This window comes from Lissotriton vulgaris, chromosome 5 (genome assembly GCF_964263255.1).
Source record: "Lissotriton vulgaris chromosome 5, aLisVul1.2, whole genome shotgun sequence".
Taxonomy (NCBI): domain Eukaryota; kingdom Metazoa; phylum Chordata; class Amphibia; order Caudata; family Salamandridae; genus Lissotriton; species Lissotriton vulgaris.
Genome location: NC_141693.1, coordinates 58,624,137 through 58,643,765, shown reverse-complemented (window position 1 = coordinate 58,643,765; position 19,629 = coordinate 58,624,137). Strand labels below are relative to the sequence as shown.

At 47.2% G+C, this 19,629-nt stretch overlaps 1 protein-coding gene across 2 annotated transcripts in view; it reads left to right on the top strand.

Moving 5' to 3' along the window:
* Nucleotides 1–19,629, top strand: part of LOC147710148 (E3 ubiquitin-protein ligase TRIM39-like) — a 450,821-nt gene that overhangs the window by 36,563 nt on the left and 394,629 nt on the right. For both annotated transcript variants that reach the window (XR_015295848.1, XM_086920844.1), the window contains exons 3-4: nt 9,971–10,201; nt 14,346–14,368. Coding sequence is in view for 1 of the 2 variants with exons in the window: in XM_086920844.1 (XP_086776970.1) it covers nt 9,971–10,201; nt 14,346–14,368 (254 nt within the window). In the remaining variant the exon portion in view is untranslated. The remainder of the gene's footprint in view (nt 1–9,970; nt 10,202–14,345; nt 14,369–19,629) is intronic.

The following is a 19,629-nucleotide window of genomic DNA, read 5'->3' as shown; positions in this document are numbered from 1 at the left end:
AGCCGCGGCTCTCCCGTGGGAGGCGGGGTAGGCTCCTGCCCTCCTACGTCCGGTTCCGGTTGTCCTGGAGGTCCGCCCCCGGCCTGCCTGACTTCCTGGTCGCGGGCCGGGCGGCGATGATCGGTTGTCCCGGGCTGCGGCGGTGATCTCTTCTGCCAAACGAGGGGTGGGCACCCTCTCTAATTTAAATATAAGGCGAGGTAGGCACTCGCTCGGGGCAAAAAAACGGCCACAGGTGCGGCGTGGGCAGCCGTGAACAAGCAGCAACACGCAGGGTGGGCACCTGCTTTCCCCCACGCAAAATGCGGGGCAACAGAGTGCTCACAATACACAAAAGCACAAACGCTCCCCAGCGCTAAAGACAATCACCAGCGCTCCCAGGCGCTTAGGGGAAAATAAAGCGCTCCCAGGCGCTTCAAGCTAAATAGAGCTCAAGCAAAGTTCTTCAGGGAGGTGAGGGGGGCAAGGCTGGGCCCAGAGCCAGCTCACTGGGCCTCCAGGCAGGGAGGCAGTCCAAGTGGCGGTCCTCCTGGCGCCCAGCCACAGCAGCAGCCCCCTCAGCTAGGATCCTGGAAGAGAACAACTGGTAAGGGGACACAGCCCCCTCTTATACTACTAACTCCTTTGTCTGTAGGTGCAGGGTGGGGGAGAAACCAGTCCCAGCTGTTTTTGGAGCACCCTTGATGGCTCAACCACCCCTTTCATTCACTAGGGAGACTAGGGTCGTTAGACGCACCACAGGGGGTGGAGCCAGCATTATGTGGGGGAAGCCCAGCCCCATTCAGGAACCAGGTGCAGCCCCTCCCTCACATCAGCATGCTAATCTCTCCATACACCACCGGGGCAGACCCACACAGACTTCCTGGAGCCAGGCTTGCCAGCCAGCTCCAGCCAATCACACTCCAGCACCCTCACTGCACACACACATCAATGTCTAGAAGTGGCACTTCCCCACTAGACACATACATGCCGCACATACCATTGCGCAGCATTCACTCTCACAAGTTTGCACATACCAAACTCGAGCATGCACACCTCACGCATCAGGAACTACCAGGGACACAGACATTCCCCATGCATTCCTATGGGAGGGCAGGCCAACCTTACTCCATGCACTCAGAGTGCGCACGCACTTTCCACTGGGACACAGTGAAAGCGTGCAGAAACCAAAAATCACTACCACCAATTCACATTCACAAAGCAAAAAGTTTAGGGGTGAACCTGCCAGAAGGGCCAAGTCCAACACAACCCCCTTCCAGCCAAAACGCAGGGGAGAACAATCACCACGTGATGGACTTCCCAGCTTGGGGCGATAGAACACGGACGCGGGCCCTCAACTGCAGGGACACCCTCCTGTTCTACGCCACGGCGAACCCCTGGGGTTCCTTCTAAAACTACTGTAGGGACTAACTGGGCTACCCCACTGGTACTCTCCAGCTGTCCTCGACCAGGACCAGGCCCTAGGCCACCTAGGTGCCACTGGTTCCTGCCTACTCACAGAGTGGGGGATAGTAACCCCTGGCACATGGTAGCCACTCTCCACTCTTCCTGTCTGCAAGACGGAGCTAGACTGCCACTGGTTCTCCAGCCTAGGGTCTAAAACTTCAGGCGGACCAGGAGTCTCAGGGAAGGCTCTCCTCCCCCTACCTCTTCTCCTAGGGTTCCTCCTCTTCCAGCGAGGGGTACACCTAGCACGCCATTCCAACCCAGGGTTTAACCCCTCAGGTTGCACCGGGGTCAGAGGTGGGCTTTCCCACCCTCTGCACCCCCTTCCAGAGGTCTGCACCCTCCCAACTGGAGGGGTTACCCTGGAAGATGAACCGGTCAGCACGCTGCTTAGAAACGTCCTACCCTTCAGGTCAGGCTGAACCTGAACCTGGCCTCCCAACCTCCGGTCTAAAACCTTTGGTGGAATAATTGCCTGGCACTCCAGGACTTCTGGGGACTCACACACCATCCCCCTGAGGCTGACACATGACCCATGTGTCGTGTGACTGTCTGTCTGGCGCGGATCTCCCGTCCCCTGTCCACCTGACAGTGCGTGAAGATCCCCCAGAACAGAAGTGGCGCCACCCGGGTCCCCCCAAGAAGATCTAGCCCAACTGGCTAGTCCCTGGTCCACTGGTGCATCCACTGGGAAACTCATCCCCCAATCACTCCTCACTTCGGACTTCTGTGCCCTCCCTCCTGGAGTGATACAGAAAAGGGGGTGGTGATGAACAGAGTGTCTGAATTAAGCAGACCACTCTTACCCAGTCAAGAGATCAGGGCTGAATCCATCACCGTTATTTAGCTCACTGCATCACCCCAGTTCAAAACCTGGCTATATGCAAATTAGTCTGACCCAGTGCCTCATGGGAACAGGGCAGACCAAATTACCAAGCCAATTCTTCACCGGAAAGGAGACAAGCTTCCGGGGACCGGTTTCTGGAATTTCAGCCGTCGTCGGCCCGGCTTGCTTGAATCCTGGTGGTGCAGTGAGCAAGGGACTCATGTCTGAGTATACCCTGCCACACCTGTAGTGGCCAAAAAACGATACAGAAAAGGGGGTGGTGATGAACAGAGTGTCTGAATTAAGCAGACCACTCTTACCCAGTCAAGAGATCAGGGCTGAATCCATCACCGTTATTTAGCTCACTGCATCACCCCAGTTCAGAACCTGGCTATATGCAAATTAGTCTGACCCAGTGCCTCATAGGAACAGGGCAGACCAAACTACCAAGCCAATTCTTCACCGGAAAGGAGACAAGCTTCCGGGGACCGGTTTCTGGCATTTCAGCCGTCGTCGGCCCGGCTTGCTTGAATCCTGGTGGTGCAGTGAGAAAGGGACTCATGTCTGAGTATACCCTGCCACACCTGTAGTGGCCAAAAACGATACAGTAAAGGGGGTGGTGATGAACAGAGTGTCTGAATTAAACAGACCACTCTTACCCAGTCAAGAGATCAGGGCTGAATCCATCACCATTATGTAGCTCACTGCATCACCCCAGTTCAGAACCTGGCTATATGCAAATTAGTCTGACCCAGTGCTTCATGGGAACAGGGCAGACCAAACTACCAAGCCAATTCTTCACTGGAAAGGAGACAGGCTTCCGGGGACCGGTTTCTGGCATTTTAGCCGTCGTCGGCCCGGCTTGCTTGAATCCTGGTGGTGCAGTGAGCAAGGGACTCATGTCTGAGTATACCCTGCCACACCTGTAGTGGCCACAAACGATACAGAAAAGGGGGTGGTGATGAACAGAGTGTCTGAATTAAGCAGACCACTCTTACCCAGTCAAGAGATCAGGGCTGAATCCATCACCGTTATTTAGCTCACTGCATCACCCCAGTTCAGAACCTGGCTATATGCAAATTAGTCTGACCCAGTGCCTCATGGGAACAGGGCAGACCAAACTACCAAGCCAATTCTTCACCGGAAAGGAGACAAGCTTCCGGGGATCGGTTTCTGGCATTTCAGCCTCCTGGAGTAGCACTGCCGGACAGGGATTCAGTCCAAGTGGCGGTCCTCCTGGCGCCCAGCCATAGCAGCAGCCCCCTCAGCTAGGATCCTGGAAGAGAACAACTGGTAAGGGGACACAGCCCCTTCTTATACTACTAAATCCTTTGTCTGTAGGTGCAGGGTGGGGGAGAAACCAGTCGCAGCTGGTTTTGGAGCACCCTTGATGGCTCAACCACCCCTTTCATTCACTAGGGAGGCTAGGGTCGTTAGACGCACCACAGGGGGCGGAGCCAGCATTGTGTGGAGGAAGCCCAGCCCCATTCAGGAACCAGGTGCAGCCCCTCCCTCACATCAGCATGCTAATCTCTCCATCAGGCCCACACAGACTTCCTGGAGCCAGGCTTGCCAGCCAGCTCCAGCCAATCACACTCCAGCACCCTCACTGCACACACACATCAATGTCTAGAAGTGGCACTTCGCCACTAGACACATACATGCCGCACATACCATTGCGCAGCATTCACTCTCACAAGTTCGCACATACCAAACTCGAGCAATCACACCTCACGCATCAGGAACTACCAGGGACACAGACATTCCCAATGCATTCCTATGGGAGGGCAGGCCAACCTTACTCCATGCACTCAGAGTGCGCACGCACTTTCCACTGGGACACAGTGAAAGTGCGCAGAAACCAAAAATCACTACCACCAATTCACATTCATAAAGCAAAAAGTTTAGGGGTGAACCTGCCAGAAGGGCCAAGTCCAACACGCGCCTGTTGCAACTGGCCTACCGCGATCATGGTCGTCTGCTACAATAATCCCTATTTTCAAGAAGGGGAACAGGGACAACCCCCAGTGCTACCGGCCTATCTCATTGATAGATGTGACGGCCAAAATTCTGGGCAGAGTGATCTTAATGCGCTTTACAGACTGGGCGGAAGACAATCTAATTATTACTGACGTCCAGTACGGATTTAGTTCAGGGAGATCGACGACAGACCAGTGTTTGAACCTGTATCTGTTGGTGGCCAAGTACACTATAGCCAGTAACGAAGCAGTATACTTAGGGTTCATGGACCTTACCGCAGCTTTTGACCACGTAAACAGAGAAAAGTTATGGACCCTGATGATTAGGCTAGGAGTAGATCAGGGTCTGGTAAACATCCTGAGAGCAATGCACTGGAATACCTGTGCCAATGTGCGGTTTAATCTGGAAGAGAGCACTACAGACTATTTTCCCTGCAATAGTGAGGTTAGACACGGATGCATCCTGGCCCCCTTTTTGTTCACGCTATATATAAATAACTTAGAGCAGGCATTAAGTAAACTAAAGGTGGATTCCCCAAGAGTAGGTACTCGACCCGTTCCGGTGCTGTTGTACGCGGATGACGCGGTACTGCTAGCTCGCACCCCCAAGGGACTTCAGTGTCCGATAGACAGGTTTGTTAGGTTTATGGACACCCTAGATTTATCAGCCAATCTTTCTAAGTCCTTTGTTATGTTGGCTGGTACTAAACCATGTAAGAAGTTCTCCCATAAGATAGGTGCACACAAAATAGGACAGGTACAAACCTTTACTTATCTTGGCCTGGGGAAGTGTGGCTCACTGGTTAGAGCGGCAGACTCTGAAGCAGAGATCAGGCCCGGGACCAGGGTTCAAGTCCCGACGCGGCAGGGTCTTGGGCTCAATGTCCGCGGACTCGATAATTCTCGCCACGGCGCCTACTCTAATCATGGGTCCCACGCTGCAACTCTGGGCAATAGCTTGCTTAATCTCCACAACGGCCCCTACAACACTGGGATGCCTGGCTTCACATTGGGGGTGCCCAGGAGGGGCATCTCACAGGGAGAGCCAGGAAGGGTTCCACAGCGCCGGGACGCCCCGTTGGGGCAGCTGTGCGCTTTACAAAATACACTACATACACTACTACATTTGATGGTTTGTTAAATTTTAAAACAATAATTGTAGAGCGATGTTCCACATTAGTGGCCTCGACCGGGGCCATAATGAACTATGGGCGGAGGCTGGGGAGGTGGTCACAAGAGCAAATTATGAATTTGTATAGCTCAGTATGTGGCTCTAAAGCGAACTATGGGTCAGAAGTTTGGGGTTTTGTCAACATACAGCAACTACAGGTGGAGGAGAACAAATATTTGAGGAAGGTACTCCAAACCCCAAAAAGTACTTCGGCCCTGATCGTTCATAAATGAGGAACTGGGCAGGCCCTATATTGAGGACCTGGTTACGGTTAGACACCTAATGGCCTGGCTAAAGATCTGGACAAATGTTGAGGCTGACCTGAGTAGGCAAATTATTAAAGACTGTCTGGGTAGGAACAAGGGAATGAGAATCCCATGGCTAATGTACGTAAAAAATTCCTTTGAAAGAATTGGCTGTGAGGATCTCTTTACAAACCCAGTGGAAATCGTCCCCCAAGACAAATCCAGAGTTAAGCGAATATTCCTGGAGGAGGTAGCCTCACGTAGGGCAGCATTGGAAGGAGGCAAACCCACAGTCTGCGCGCATAGCCTGGTCCAAACAGGGGAGGGCATGGAACCTTATCTCGCTCTTATGCCTAACGCACAGGACAGATTTCTAATCACCAGTTTTAGGCTCAACCTTTTACACCACCTACTGGCTGACCCACCAGGTTTTACTCTAACTGTTAAGCAGAAGGGTGCCTGCGGCTGCGACAATCGGTCTCCGCAGGACACCCTTCATTTTGTATTATTATGTCCATTTTATGTATTACCTAGGCATAGATTTTTAGTAGGTATTTTAAAACAGGCCAAGTTTCGACAAGCTAAGGTTGCCCTACTATTCTTGCAAAGGGCTAATGACCCCCTCTCGCTGACTTGTGCTATGAATTTCATCAAGGTTGCTTTAAGGCTGAGGAACACAAGAGGGTTGTGCTGACCGAATTTCGTGCTTTCTTACTTTATTCTGCAGTGTGCATGTGATGTTTATGAATTGTATTTGTTATGGTGCCTTTTATTGTGTAAATATGAACTTTTATGGTGTTTTTTAAATACTGAATAAAGGATTATTGATTGATTGATTGACTTGTGGCCCAAAAAAACACTGCATCAATTCAGTAACCTCAGGTCATGAACGCCTACTGCGCACTCGCACTTTTCACTATTTGAGTTTAGTATTTTCTGACACTGGATCTTGGGCACCCCATGCTGCCCATAGTAGTAGTAAGTTTTTAAAAGCAACTAATTCTATTCTAAGTCTCCCTCAACCAAAACAGGCAGAAGTAGTTTTACCCTTATTAAAGATCTACAAACCGCAGTGTATCCCCACCGCCACATATGGCGCTGAAGTCTTTGGTTTTATAAATTGCAGTGGGATCTAAAGAGAGGAAAATAGATTTTGCAGGAAACTTCTAGGGGCGCAAATTTCCTCCCCGAATTATGTAGGTCATAAGGAACTCAAATCTATATCTATACTACTATTATAAAGGAAGAACTTTGAACCTTTGAGGCGGGTAAACTCGGGAACCACAGCGCCAATTCACACACCCGATACATCGTTGTAATCGTCAGGGTGTGCAGATGGACATAGGCTATATAAACTTAATAAATATACGTTATTTAAAAAATTGACCGAAAAAAAAGTAATCCCTTGGAAGAAGGGCCGGCCGCGACTACGTGCCCGACGTGAGGGGCACGGGGAGGAGCGGCGTCCAGGAGCGCGAGGAGGACCGGCGGACATGGCGCGGCGAGGAGCGGTGAGGAGCGGCGGACAGGCGGTGAGGAGCGGCGGACAGGCGGTGAGGAGCGGTGTGCGGTGGATGAGGTAGGTTATTTATTTATTTTTTTAGGAGCGGTGAGCGGCGGAAAAATGAAGCAAAAATGAAAATCGTGAGCAAGAGGAAGCAAACGGAGCATTACAAAAGTGAGCCAAACGGTGCATTACAGGAGGAAAAGTTACATGTGCAGGTTACAAAAGCGTAGGAAGTAAACATAGAGGTATAGGAGGAAAAAGTGACGTGTGCAGGTAGCAAGAGGAAGCAAACTGAGCATTAAAAAAGTGAGCCAAACGGTGCATTACAGTAGGAAAAAGTTACGTGTGCAGGTTACAAAAGCGTAGAAAGTAAACATAGAGGTATAGGAGGAAAAAAGTGACGTGTGCAGGTAGCAAGAGGAAGCAAACGGAGCATTAAAAAAGTAAGCCAAACGGTGTATTACAGGATGAAAAAGTTACGTGTGCAGGTTACAAAAGCGTACAAAGTAAACATAGAGGTATAATACTGCAATATATGGAGGAAGGCTCCGGGGGACCCACGGACAGCGTTGGAGCGGGCGGGGGTCCTGAAGCCTAATTGCTCCCGGACAACGTCGGGACGGGCTGCTAGTTGTATTATATAGAAGATTTTATCAGGTCACTCCCAGCTATATTTTGGCTAAAAATCTGGCTAACCCAGCAGCAACTTTAATAAGGGAGATCATTGTAGACTGCCTTAATTACGACAAGGGAGGATCCATACCCTGGCTTTTCGCTGTTAGAAAAAGCCTAACCAGTGTGAACCTTGAACATATCTTCTTAAACCCATTAGCACTAGAGGGTATGAATAAAAGAGTCCTCATGGGATCATTGTATGAATCTTATAACATCGAAAGACACGCCTCAGAGCGCCTGAAACCTTCAGTCGATAGGCATATGTCCCTCCTGGAGTTAAATAGCCTTCAAACGCATATGCCATCTAAATACCTTCTGAAGAGTATTGGACGTTGGGGGAGGAGCCGGATTTTTCGCCTTAAGGATGGCACTTTAAAATACTCACTTTTCTTCCATTTGGGATTTAACATCAATCTTGAGCAAATGCCCTGCCCGTGTGGCACCGGCAGCAATCAAACGGTAGTAAATTTTTTATTTTTCTGTAACTTTTACGGAGAGTACACAAAACAATACTTGATTCCATATTTTAAGGCATTTGTTAATATTGATTACAGTACTGCGCACCTTGACATACTTGAAAGTGAGGATCTGATTTTCCGTGTCAGCTCGTTTTTTGAGAGCGGCATTCCGCTCACGTATTTCTGTGAGCAATCTTGAATGTATTAAGGGCACTCGAACACGTAGAATTGTTCTTTTGTATGCAGTTACTTCTATCTTCTTAGTTGAATACCAATTAAAGCGCTACTTGTAGGCCGGATAATCTTAAAAGCCTAAATATTTAGTTGCACTTAAGCTATGCTGCTAATATTGTTAATAACCAATTGCACTTTATTTCAACATGATGTTGCTGCTACATGTCTGTCCATCTCCCTTTTAATGTGCTAACATTTTAACGCCATTATCTGCTTATCAACTTATGACAGTTTTGTCTTATATTATGCCTTTTTTAATGCTGTACACAATTGTAGTCTTTTTATATCGAAGTTCCTTTTAACCAAAGCTTTATGTACCGTGCTTTTTAACAAAGAATTGTATTACTGTTGATGGTGTTTGAACTGTGCTTTTATGGATATTTGTATCCGAATAAAGAAAATTGAATTGAATTGAACACACAGGCTCCTGATCTAAGCTGCAGTGTGACATACCTCAACTGATAACGCACAGCCTCTTATCTTAGAATAGGACAAGATGTCTAACCAATCTCCTCACTCATCTTCTACAGAAACCGCTGAATTACCTTCAGAAACATTGATTTATCTGGTAATTCTGCATTTTGTAACAGAATGCACATACAGTCCACACTCCCCAAATCTTGTGTCTTCCGTCCCAAAGGGCTGAAACTTCATGGCACCACTTCTTTTACATCATCTTTTGACTTCAGCCTGTCTCTGGGTGTTTGACTGTATCTGCCTAAGGGCGTTCTCTTCCTTGCACTCGCTCCATGGATCGAGCGTCCCTGCCCCCAGTAGGTTCTCTTCCTTGCCCTCGCTCCATGGATCAAGCATCTCTGCCTGTAGTGGATTCTCTTCCTTGCTCTCGTTCCATTAATCGAGCGTCCCTGCCTGCAGTGGGTTCTCTTCCTTGCACCCGCTCCTTGGATCGAGCATCTCTGCCTGCAGTGGGTCTCTTCCTTGCACTCGCTCCATGGATCGAGCGTCCCTGCCTGCAGTGGGTTCTCTTCTTGCACTCGCTCCATGGATCGAGCGTCTCTGCCTGCAGTGGGTTCTCTTCCTTGCACTCGCTCCATGGATCGAGCGTCTCTGCCTGCAGTGGGTTCTCATCCTTGCACTTGCTCCACGGATCGAGTGTCTCTGCCTGCGGTGGGTTCTCATCCTTGCACTCTCTCCATGGATCGAGCTTCTCTGCAGCTTCACATATTGTGACCTCTCTACAGTTCATGAGGTGTCTGAGGGAAGGGGGAGGGCAGGAATGTGAGAAAAATGGAAGACGATAGAAGGGAAGGTAGTAAGAGATTGCAGTTCCGAAATTAGGAAAAGCACATTAGTGGTCTGATTTTTGAAGGAACTATCCGCCCTACCAAGCTCCTCCTGAACTTAGACTCTAAGGATGGCTTGTAGGAAGCTTTTTAATATCTAAACAACTTTTCTTTGCTTCGGACAGAAAAAGCTAAGAACTGAGAAGAATAAAATTGAATCTGAGTTTGAAAAGCTGCGGCAGCTTCTGAAAGAAAATGAGCAAGCACTGCACAGAAGACTGGAGGAGATGGAGAAGAAAATGACCATGATAGAAAATGTAAATATCACCAAACTGTCCAATCAAATCACCGCTCTCAAGGCCCTAATAACGGAGATAGAAAAGAAGTGCGAGGCACCGGCGTGGGAACTCCTGAAGGTGAGATACTGTTTGGGAAATAAAACAGAAGAAGGAAGTGACATATTCATGTTTTGTGTGCATTATTAAATGTATGAGTGGAACACATATGATCTCCTGGCTGGGTCAATGCACAGTGACCCCGTGCACTCTGAGAGCCGCACACAATATACAGAGATGGATAATTTACATTGTCCCACTTGATGCTTTGAGCCCAACTCAATATACAAACTGTGAAATGTACAGTGACCGTTTACGGTGTCATATACAAGTTAATAACCCATCTATATACAAATTATTTATGTATTTTATCTCTTAGGGAGAATGCAACACACCAAGCAATTCCAGTGACAGTAAATAATATATGAAGACCAAGGAGCAAAATGTGTTAAAAGTTATATAGAGATGGAAAGCTTAATGAGTGACAACACCTGAGAGAACTGGAAAGAAACCAAATTTCTCCTTTTCTAAGAAATTTGAAAACATTTCTGTTCTAATGCGGTTACTTTTCTCCTGATGTAGGTGGTCACCAAACCGATTGTTAGGGTGAACAGCTATATGACTAGGAATCTGGAATAGGTAATGGCAGCTCACTTAGTTTTTTGTCACCCCAGATAAAGATAGAGATTGCCACAGAAAACTCTTTAGTTTGAAGAATAGTGACAATTTAATATGACGGGTAACCCTTGGTTATATTACAGGGTGTGCAAAACGAATGTCCGCAACTTGCTGCCCGCCAGCAATTTGATTTATGACTGTATTATCTTGACACCCTGAATAGCAACCAAATTCCTCAACAATATGGCTTAGGATGGGATTAGAGGTATAAATCTCATTATTGTGGTCATACGCTGTCACTTTAACAGTGATGCTCTACTCCAATAGTTTGATTAGTTTACAGCCAAGAAGCTTCCCGAGTGGTAGATACATGTAAAGGGCACTAGATGATGGTGACAGAGAGCATCCCTCGGAGGGCGACAGAGAGCATCCCTCGGAGGGGGACAGAGAGCATCCCTCGGAGGGTGACAGAGAGCATCCCTCGGAGGGTGACAGAGAGCATCCCTCGGAGGGCGACAGAGAGCATCCCTCGGAGGGGGACAGAGAGCATCCCTCTGAGGGTGACAGATAGCATCCCTCCTAGAGTGAAAGAGAGCATCCCTCTCTGGTTCGTACACACATGTAATTCACCAGTTAGTCTAAACACATGCTCAAATGCCATTTCTGCTTCTAGGAAAATGATAGATAATAAACCTATGCTTCCCCTGGTGACCAATTTGGGAATCAAGCCCACCACGACCAATGTAGATAAAGTTTGGCCCATAGTTTTGCGTCAGTGAAGAGAAATGAAATGGGACCAGTTAGACCCACAGTCCAAGGGAGGCTCATCCTTCTTACAAGAGATGACCACTCTTACCTCCTGCTAGAATGGTGGACCCTGACCCGTTGATATGACCTCGCGACTCATTTTAGGATGCTCTCCCATGGCCTTTTGATTTATCCTCTCTTGTAATTACAGGAAAGTGACTCCTGACATGTTGATGAACCTTTTTTGTCATCAAGGACGATCTGTTGATGACCTTCAAAGGGTCCTATGCGTTTGGTTTATCTGATAATAGTGGACCTCTGCTTGCTACCACCCACTAAGGCAGTCACTCTACTGACTTCTGATTGCAATAGACCCGTCTTCTCCAATGAGGAGCTTGTGAGATACTGGTATCTATCCAGCGACCTGCAAGTAGCTCTCGTGTGTAGCCCAGGCTTCGAAATTAGACTTTTTTGGTTGGTTGAATTAATATATGTGTACTAGAATTCTGAAGCCTGTATTTGAGATGAATATGTATTCAGTTTCAGAACTCATGAACTGATCTTTTGAGGAAAAATTGATTTCTAAAATATATTTAAAGCTGTTATTTGAGTGATAAATCACGACGCTTCGAAGAGACGTATTAATATGATTACCAAGGGCCGGGGGTATTGCACCCGTGGCCGACATGTATTACTCATACAGCTTTGGAGAGACGTATTATTAATATTATTACCATGGGCCAGGGGCATTGCACCTATAGCTGTCATGTATTACTCATGCAGCTTTGGAGAGACGTATTATTAATATTATTACCATGGGCAGGAGCTTTGCACTTATGGCTGTCATGTATTACTCATGCAGCTTTGGAGAGGCGCATTATTAATACTATTACCATTGGCCGGGAGCATTGCACCTCTGGCCGCCATTTATTACTCATTCAAAGGCATTCCAAATTGCTGGTAATCTTGCACGGGACGACCACTACTGTGATCTTGTCTAACGTGGTCACTTTTACAACACAAATAATAGTATCTCGGGAGCTTTTCTTTGATCTTAAGTGGCTCTTATTACAGAAAAGTTTGGAGACCCCAGCAATAAACAATACACAGATGTGGGGAGCAGTGCCTTCAAAGATGGTAGAATTTCAGAGAAACATGTAAATAGAAACAATATATTCTTTTTATATATCAAAAATTCAGTGTTTACTAGAAAAATGTTTTTCCTTGACACATTCTGAATCATATTGAACGTAAAACACCATTTACATCATTGATGGTCATGAATTACTATAGTAGTCCTATGTTTAGCTCTTCCTAAAAGCTCTGATGTCGCAGATTATTTCATCACAAAAGCTGGTCCTCTGAGAGTGGTCATCAAGGTATAGTCAATTGCTGTGAATCAATAAACCACTAATGCTCTCTGTCATCCCTCTGAGGGTGACAGAGAGCACACCGGTTTCACAGTTGTAAAATATTGATCTGAAAGTGCTTCACAGTTATTTCTTTACTAGTTTATATTCTCTCAGAGTTATTTTGTATTTCTGATGAGGACACTTTCCATTCGCCAGCTGTGAACCTGGCGTCACCCTCTAAACAGTGCGTTTGAGTCCTTATACTGACATGAATTTAGCCACGTCGCATGTAGGTCATAGACACCTTGTCATAAAAAGTCCAATATTCCAAATCCTTTGCTCTTGCCTGGTTCTTCTTTAAACGTTAATAGTGGGTCTCCCATTTCAGCCTCATCACTCTAACATCTCACCCCGTTCTGGGATGAATGAATCCAGTAACTGGCGGGAGCTTCACACAAGCAGATCCTTCAAAAATCCATAACTACACAAGAGGTGGTCACAGTTCTTTGTTCTTCCTTTGCAGCTGTGATCTCGTTTCCTATACGGCTTCCACCTACATGCCCTCCTCTGGTACCCCTTCTGCCCGTACCTCCTCCTCCTGCAGGGCACTCTTCTAGCCCCCCCCCTTCCTTATACCTCTTCCTGCAGGACACTCTTCCAGTACCCCTTCTTCTTGTGCCTCCTCTTGCAGGGCACTTTTCTAGTACCACTTCTTCTTGTGCCTCCTCCTGCAGGGCACTCTTCTAGTACCCCTTCTTTGTACCTCCTCCTTCAGGGCACTCTTCTAGCCCCCCTTCTGGCTGTACCTCCTCCTGTGGGGCACTCTTCTACCCCTTCGGCTCTTAACTACTCCTTCATGGCACTCTTCTAGTAATGCTTCTGTTCGTTCCTTACTCTTCTGAAGAACACTCTTCTAGTATCCCTGCTGTTCGTACTTCCTCCTGCACCGGGACCTACAACAAGGACTTCTGGCAGGTTATTCATTGTTAATGTAATAGAAAAGTGGCAGAAAATGAAGGTGGAGCACAACTCTCATAGGGGTGAGCTGCCTCTGTCTCCTTGGCACTGATTTTACTCCCTCTGAAGCTAGGGGTTGCACAAGCAGTGCCAGGGGTCACAAGGGGCAATCCAGGAATCGCAGCTGCTAACCCTGGCAAGCCCTAAATGATCCCCATGCATGTCACCCTGTTAATAACATGATACAATGTGTCAAGTGACTCCATTCAGAATATCAGAATGTGCTGTGTTTTGTGACTCCATTCAGAATGACACTGTGCTGTGTCATTACCATCCAGAATATCCGTTTCTGCTGTGTCATTTGACTTCATTCAGAATGTCACATTCTCTGCTTCGGCATGCGATGCCACAGAATGTGCCGTGTCATGTGACCCCAGCCACTGTTTTCTAATTGTAGATAGATCGAAGTGTTTCACTTCTAAAAATACTGCCATAACTTTAACACCTTCTCTGGAAACTGATTTCACTTTGATTGTTTCTCTGTTTTGCAGGATGTCAGAAGCACCCTAAGCAGGTAAGGTTGGTTTATTATCCTCCTCTCAGTGTGTAAGGAGCAAGTCTCGCTGCTGCAGTGTGTAAATGCCACTACTAAGCTCACACAAAGTGCTAGGAAGCTTTGAGGTCCTCATAAAATCACTTTGTTTCCTCAAAAAGAACCTTAAGTCCTCAGAAAATACCTTTGATTCCTCTGAAAACTCCCTTGTATCATTAGGACATGCTCTTAAATGTTCCTAAATCCCTGTGAGTCATCAGAAAACTCCTTTGAGTCTTGAAATAATTGCTACAGAATGAGCTGCTGTCCTCACAAAACATATTTGTATCTATAAAACTTAACTAAAGTCCTCAGAAGAGTTCCCTGAACAGACAGAAAACGAAGGCACATTCAGGAAACTTTCCCTCCGGTTTTCCTCAATTCTGAGATGTGCAAAAACTCATTCAAAGTTTCCTAACTACGACAGAAGCAGCTTGTAAGAAGCAAGAGTGCGGCCGTGTAGTGGTGGCCGTTTGCAGTGAGAGGGCGAGGGCATGAGTAAAACCGTGTAAAACTGGAATACCTGTAAATATTAGTAATTTTATGAGCCAGTGACCAGGAAAGCCAAATGCCGAATGATTAATGCCTGTACCTGGCGGGTGCTCTGGGTGAAGATATCGAGATCGGCGATAGTGGTTGGAACGCCATTCACCTCTTGCTGGAGGATCCATTTGAGGAGGCGGAGCACAGTGAGTGGCCTGGAAGAGAGACTACCGAAGAGAAGCCGGCAGAGTCTGCGGAGCTCGCGGAATTCGTGGAGTTCGCGAAACAAGACAGGAGAGATGCCTCCAAAAGCGGGAGCAAAAGCTGCAGTGGCAGCGCGGAAGAAACCAGAGTTGGAGGAGGTGACACCCGACGAGGAGGAGATGTCACGGGGGTCACAGATGTCCATGGAGGAGCTCGCGAAAAAGAGCAAACAGAGTATGGCCAGGACACTGCCTCCATTGCAGAATTATTCGCAAAAAGCGGTAAGGAGAAGGGCACGAAAACTGCGCTGGAGCCGGATGTGGGGGGCCCAGACACGGCGCATGGGACTGCAGGCATAAAGCAGGGAGAGATTGCTGGTGCAGGCGCCCCACAAACCCCCCGCAAGGAAGGCTATCAAAGGGGGCCATGAATCTCACCCAACATTGGAGGTTCCCAAGAAAAATCGGAAACATTAGACCTGGCTACACAAGGGAATCTGGCTGCTGTGGGTGAGACGGCGCAAACCGGTATCCAGACCCCCCAGGCAACAATAAAGGTCCCACATGTCCCCGGGGTGCCTTTGATAGACACAAACAATGGCAATGAAGCCAGTGACTTGTTAATAATGGATAATTTAGACCTTCCAGACACAGGAAGTGTTAAGAGTATCCAGGACTCTGAGAAAGAGAAGGACCCCAGTGAGTGCTTCTTCTCCGTATCTGAAGGCGCGGAGTGGTCTGAAGAGGACGAGGAGCATAGCTCTTACCTGGAGGACAGCAATTTAGAGTCAGAAAGTGACCCGGAACAAGAGCTTGCAGCAACCGCAGTTGAATCTAATGTAGGGCCAAAAGTTCAGGAGCTGCCACAACGTGATCTGAGTTGGTATCATTCCTCCGCAATGCTGTTATAGGTAGCCCTATTTTGGAAGCTTCTCATCCCCCAATCCTGAAGGTGATTCACCAGGCAATTTTAGCACACAGAGAGGAAGCTCGCCAGGATAGCCGTAAAGCCCAAGCGGCAATGAGAAAAATGCAGACTGTGGTGAGAAAACTCCCTAAAGCCTGTGCTAACGTGGGGGATAGAGTCTCTAACCTTGAGGAGAGGGTAGTCTCGACTGAAACAGAAGTAGCGACGGCCACCAGTAAAGTCGAGTCCCAAGGCGCTCAAGTTATTGATATACAGTGGAAATTAGAGGACATGGAGAACCGGCTCCGACGGAACAATCTCAGGATCCTGGGAATTCCTGAGGGTGTTGAAGGGACTGACGTAAGAGGCTATGTCATCAAATTATTTCAGTCTGCATTTTCCGAACTGTCAAGTTGGAATTGGTCTGGGGAGATACAGAGGGCGCATCGCACACCCTTCAAAATAAGACGCACTGCAAAGGAGGGAGATAAACCAAAGGCGATTTTGATTTTTTTGGGCAATTTTATTCTGAGGCAAGCCATAGCTGATAAAGCGAGACCTGATGCGAAGAGGGCAAGCGAAGGGATTTCGTTTTTCGTATGCCCAGACTTTTGCCATTCGACGGTCGAAAGGCGCTGGAGACTAAGACAATTGATAAGGCTCTTTCAAGAGAAAAAGTTGCAAGCATATTTGATAAACCCAGCGCAGTTGAAAATAATCAACGATGGCCGGACACAATATTTCTCCTCAGAAATAAAGGCACAAGAGTATCTGGACTCGCTGGGCAAGCAATGATTGAGTTTTCTCTATTTACTCTGTGTTCTGAGTATCAGGCTGGAGAAGTAAGGTACAACGGGTTATAGACGGGTTGCAGAGGGAAGGCTTGGTGCAATAGGCTTAATAGGTGTCACGGCTGCTGCTATATGTATATTTTTTTCTGTCTTATAAGTTAGCCCTTGCTGTTTTCACTGCAAATTCATCACATGCTCAGACGCGTTCTTAGCGCTTCACGATGGGGGGTGAAGGGGTGGGGGGGTTAGGGGGAGGAGGGGGCTGTCCGGGAGGGATGGGGGGCAGGGCAGAGGGTGAAAATTCTAAATAAGAGAGATTCTGTTACTATACAGTTTTGATTTGCTATATGTTTGGGTTTGTTAAAGGTGTAGTGGAGACTCAGATACAAATGTTACAAATGTTACAAATGCAACAAGGGACCTAGGCGGAAATGTAAGCGCCAAAATGATGAATATTAGAATCTGCACGATTAACATCGGGGGGTTGAACGACTGGAGGAAACGTCAAAAGCTTGCTCATTTTGTTAAACTAAATGGAATTGATGTATTATGTCTCCAGGAGACACATCTGCCTTGGGCAAAAAGGAATTTGATGAAAATAAGAGGCTTTGATATAGTAGCTTGCTCATCACAAACCTCTTCAGTAAGGGGGGTTGCAATTCTGGCTAGATCATTCTTGGGGGGGGGGGGCTAAACGGTGTACAGCTGACTGCCAAGGGAGATGGGCAATAGTTGAATTAAGCACGGGATACACACTATGTGTGATATACGGCTCCAATCAGGATGACCCTGAAATTTTTGATGCTTTAGAAGTGGACTTAGCAGGCTGGCCTACCCCAATTATAGTCTGTGGGGATTTTAATATTTCTGCTGACTGGATTAATCAGGCGTCATACACAGGACGTAAACCCAGAGTATTTCGGGCACTCACTGCTCTTATACGCTCACATTGCTTGAAAGATGTTTGGGGGTACAAGGAGCCAGCCAATCCTGGTTTTACATATTTTTCAAATCCCTTTAATAAATATACAAAATTGGACTATTTCTTTATTTCTGCTTCAGAATTAGGGAAGGTTAAGATTAAGAAACTACCGAAAGTAATATAGGATCATAATCCGTTGATATTGTCCTATGAGGTGGGAACTTTAGAAAGGGTTAAATCTAGTTGGACGTTTGAAAGAAGGACGGATGCTAGATTTGTAGATCATCTTAAGAAGTGGACTGTGGAGTTCTTTAATGCTAACCGCTACAGCACGTCAAGGAACGGAGTGTAGGATGCATTTAAAACCGCCCTAAGGGCGGAGACCATAAGCTGCTCTGCAAGATTTAGGAGGGAGGGTGATAGACTCATGGGTTTACTAACAGCAGCAGAAGAACAGCATGTGCGAGATACTGTAGGTGGAGGGGATTGTGTTGAGAGCCAACAGAAATTGGCAATTATAAAAGCAGAGCTTCAGAAATTAGTAACACAAAAAGCAATTAGCGATTACCAAACCTCTAGGGCAAAACTTTATGAAACTGGGGAACAAGCGGGGAGAGCACTGGCACTAAAAATTAGACAGGAGAAGACTAAGAATGTGATCTCTAGTATAAAGGAGGGGGGACGGGCTATACGGATCCGAAGGATATTCTAGGAGTGTTCAAAAACTTTTATCAATTACTGTATAACGAAGAAAGGGAAATTAGCAGTAGCTGTGAGGAGCCCCGGGATAGGGGCCCGCTCTAGCTGAACAGGAGAGAATAGAATTGGATAAAGAACTGTCGATGAGCGAGATAAGAGCGGCGCTACACGACCTAGCGGTAGGAAAAGCTGCTGGCCCCGATGGTATTCCTTTGGAGGTCTATAAGAGTATCGAAATGCAGATTGCCCTATGTTAATGGATCTTTTTAATGGGATTTTATATTCAGGCAATACACCAGATTCATGGAAGGAAACAAATATAATCGTGTTTCACAAGAAGGGGAAACCAAAGGAAGACCCGGGGTCATACCGCCCAATCTCGCTCATAAATGCCGATACAAAGTTATATTCAAAGGTGTGGGCCAGGAGATTGGGGAGGATTATTGGGGGTCTCGTCTCTCCGTGGCAGCATGGGCTTGTTCCTGGGCGAGGTACCACCGATCACATCAGGCGAGCTATAGCGCTGTTTGATGCCCATGCTGTCTCGGGGGGGGGGGGGAGGGATGGCCATGATCCTCCTCGATGCTGAAAAAGCCTTTGACCGCATGGTATGGAAACATCTATGGGGCATATTGGCTGGCAGAGATTTTGGCCCACAGGCTTTGAGAGCCCTTAAGGCAATGTATCAAGGCCCGACAGCTCGAGTACAAGTAATGGGGGAGCGCTCGGATGAAATCATAATTAGGAGGGGGACTTGGCAAGGGTGTCGCTGCTCCCCGATTCTTTTTTCATTATGTATTGATCCCCTGATTCAGAAGATTCTTGGTTGCGCGAAGATCAGCCCAGTAATGCTTAACGGCTATAAAAATAAGTTATTGGCATATGCCGATGATTTGGCAGTCATTACCCCTGATCTCGATCAAGCACTACCGGTATTGGTGCAATTAGCAAAGGAATTTGGCACTCGGTCTGGGTACTTATTGAACGAAGGAAAGACGCAAATAATTTGTACCAAAGATATGAGCAAGACAGATGCCAGATTTGTTGATTCAGCTGTATACCTGGGGGTGAAAGTGAATGCCTCTGTTGATAAGATTATTGGAGACAACTATGTGCCCCTTATGAGGAATATAGAGGCCGACCTGAAAAGAATTGATGTGTTGCATTTAACCCTGATAGGTAGGGTAAATGTTTTAAAAATGTCCATGTTTCCAAAGGTATTATACCTGTTCAGAGCT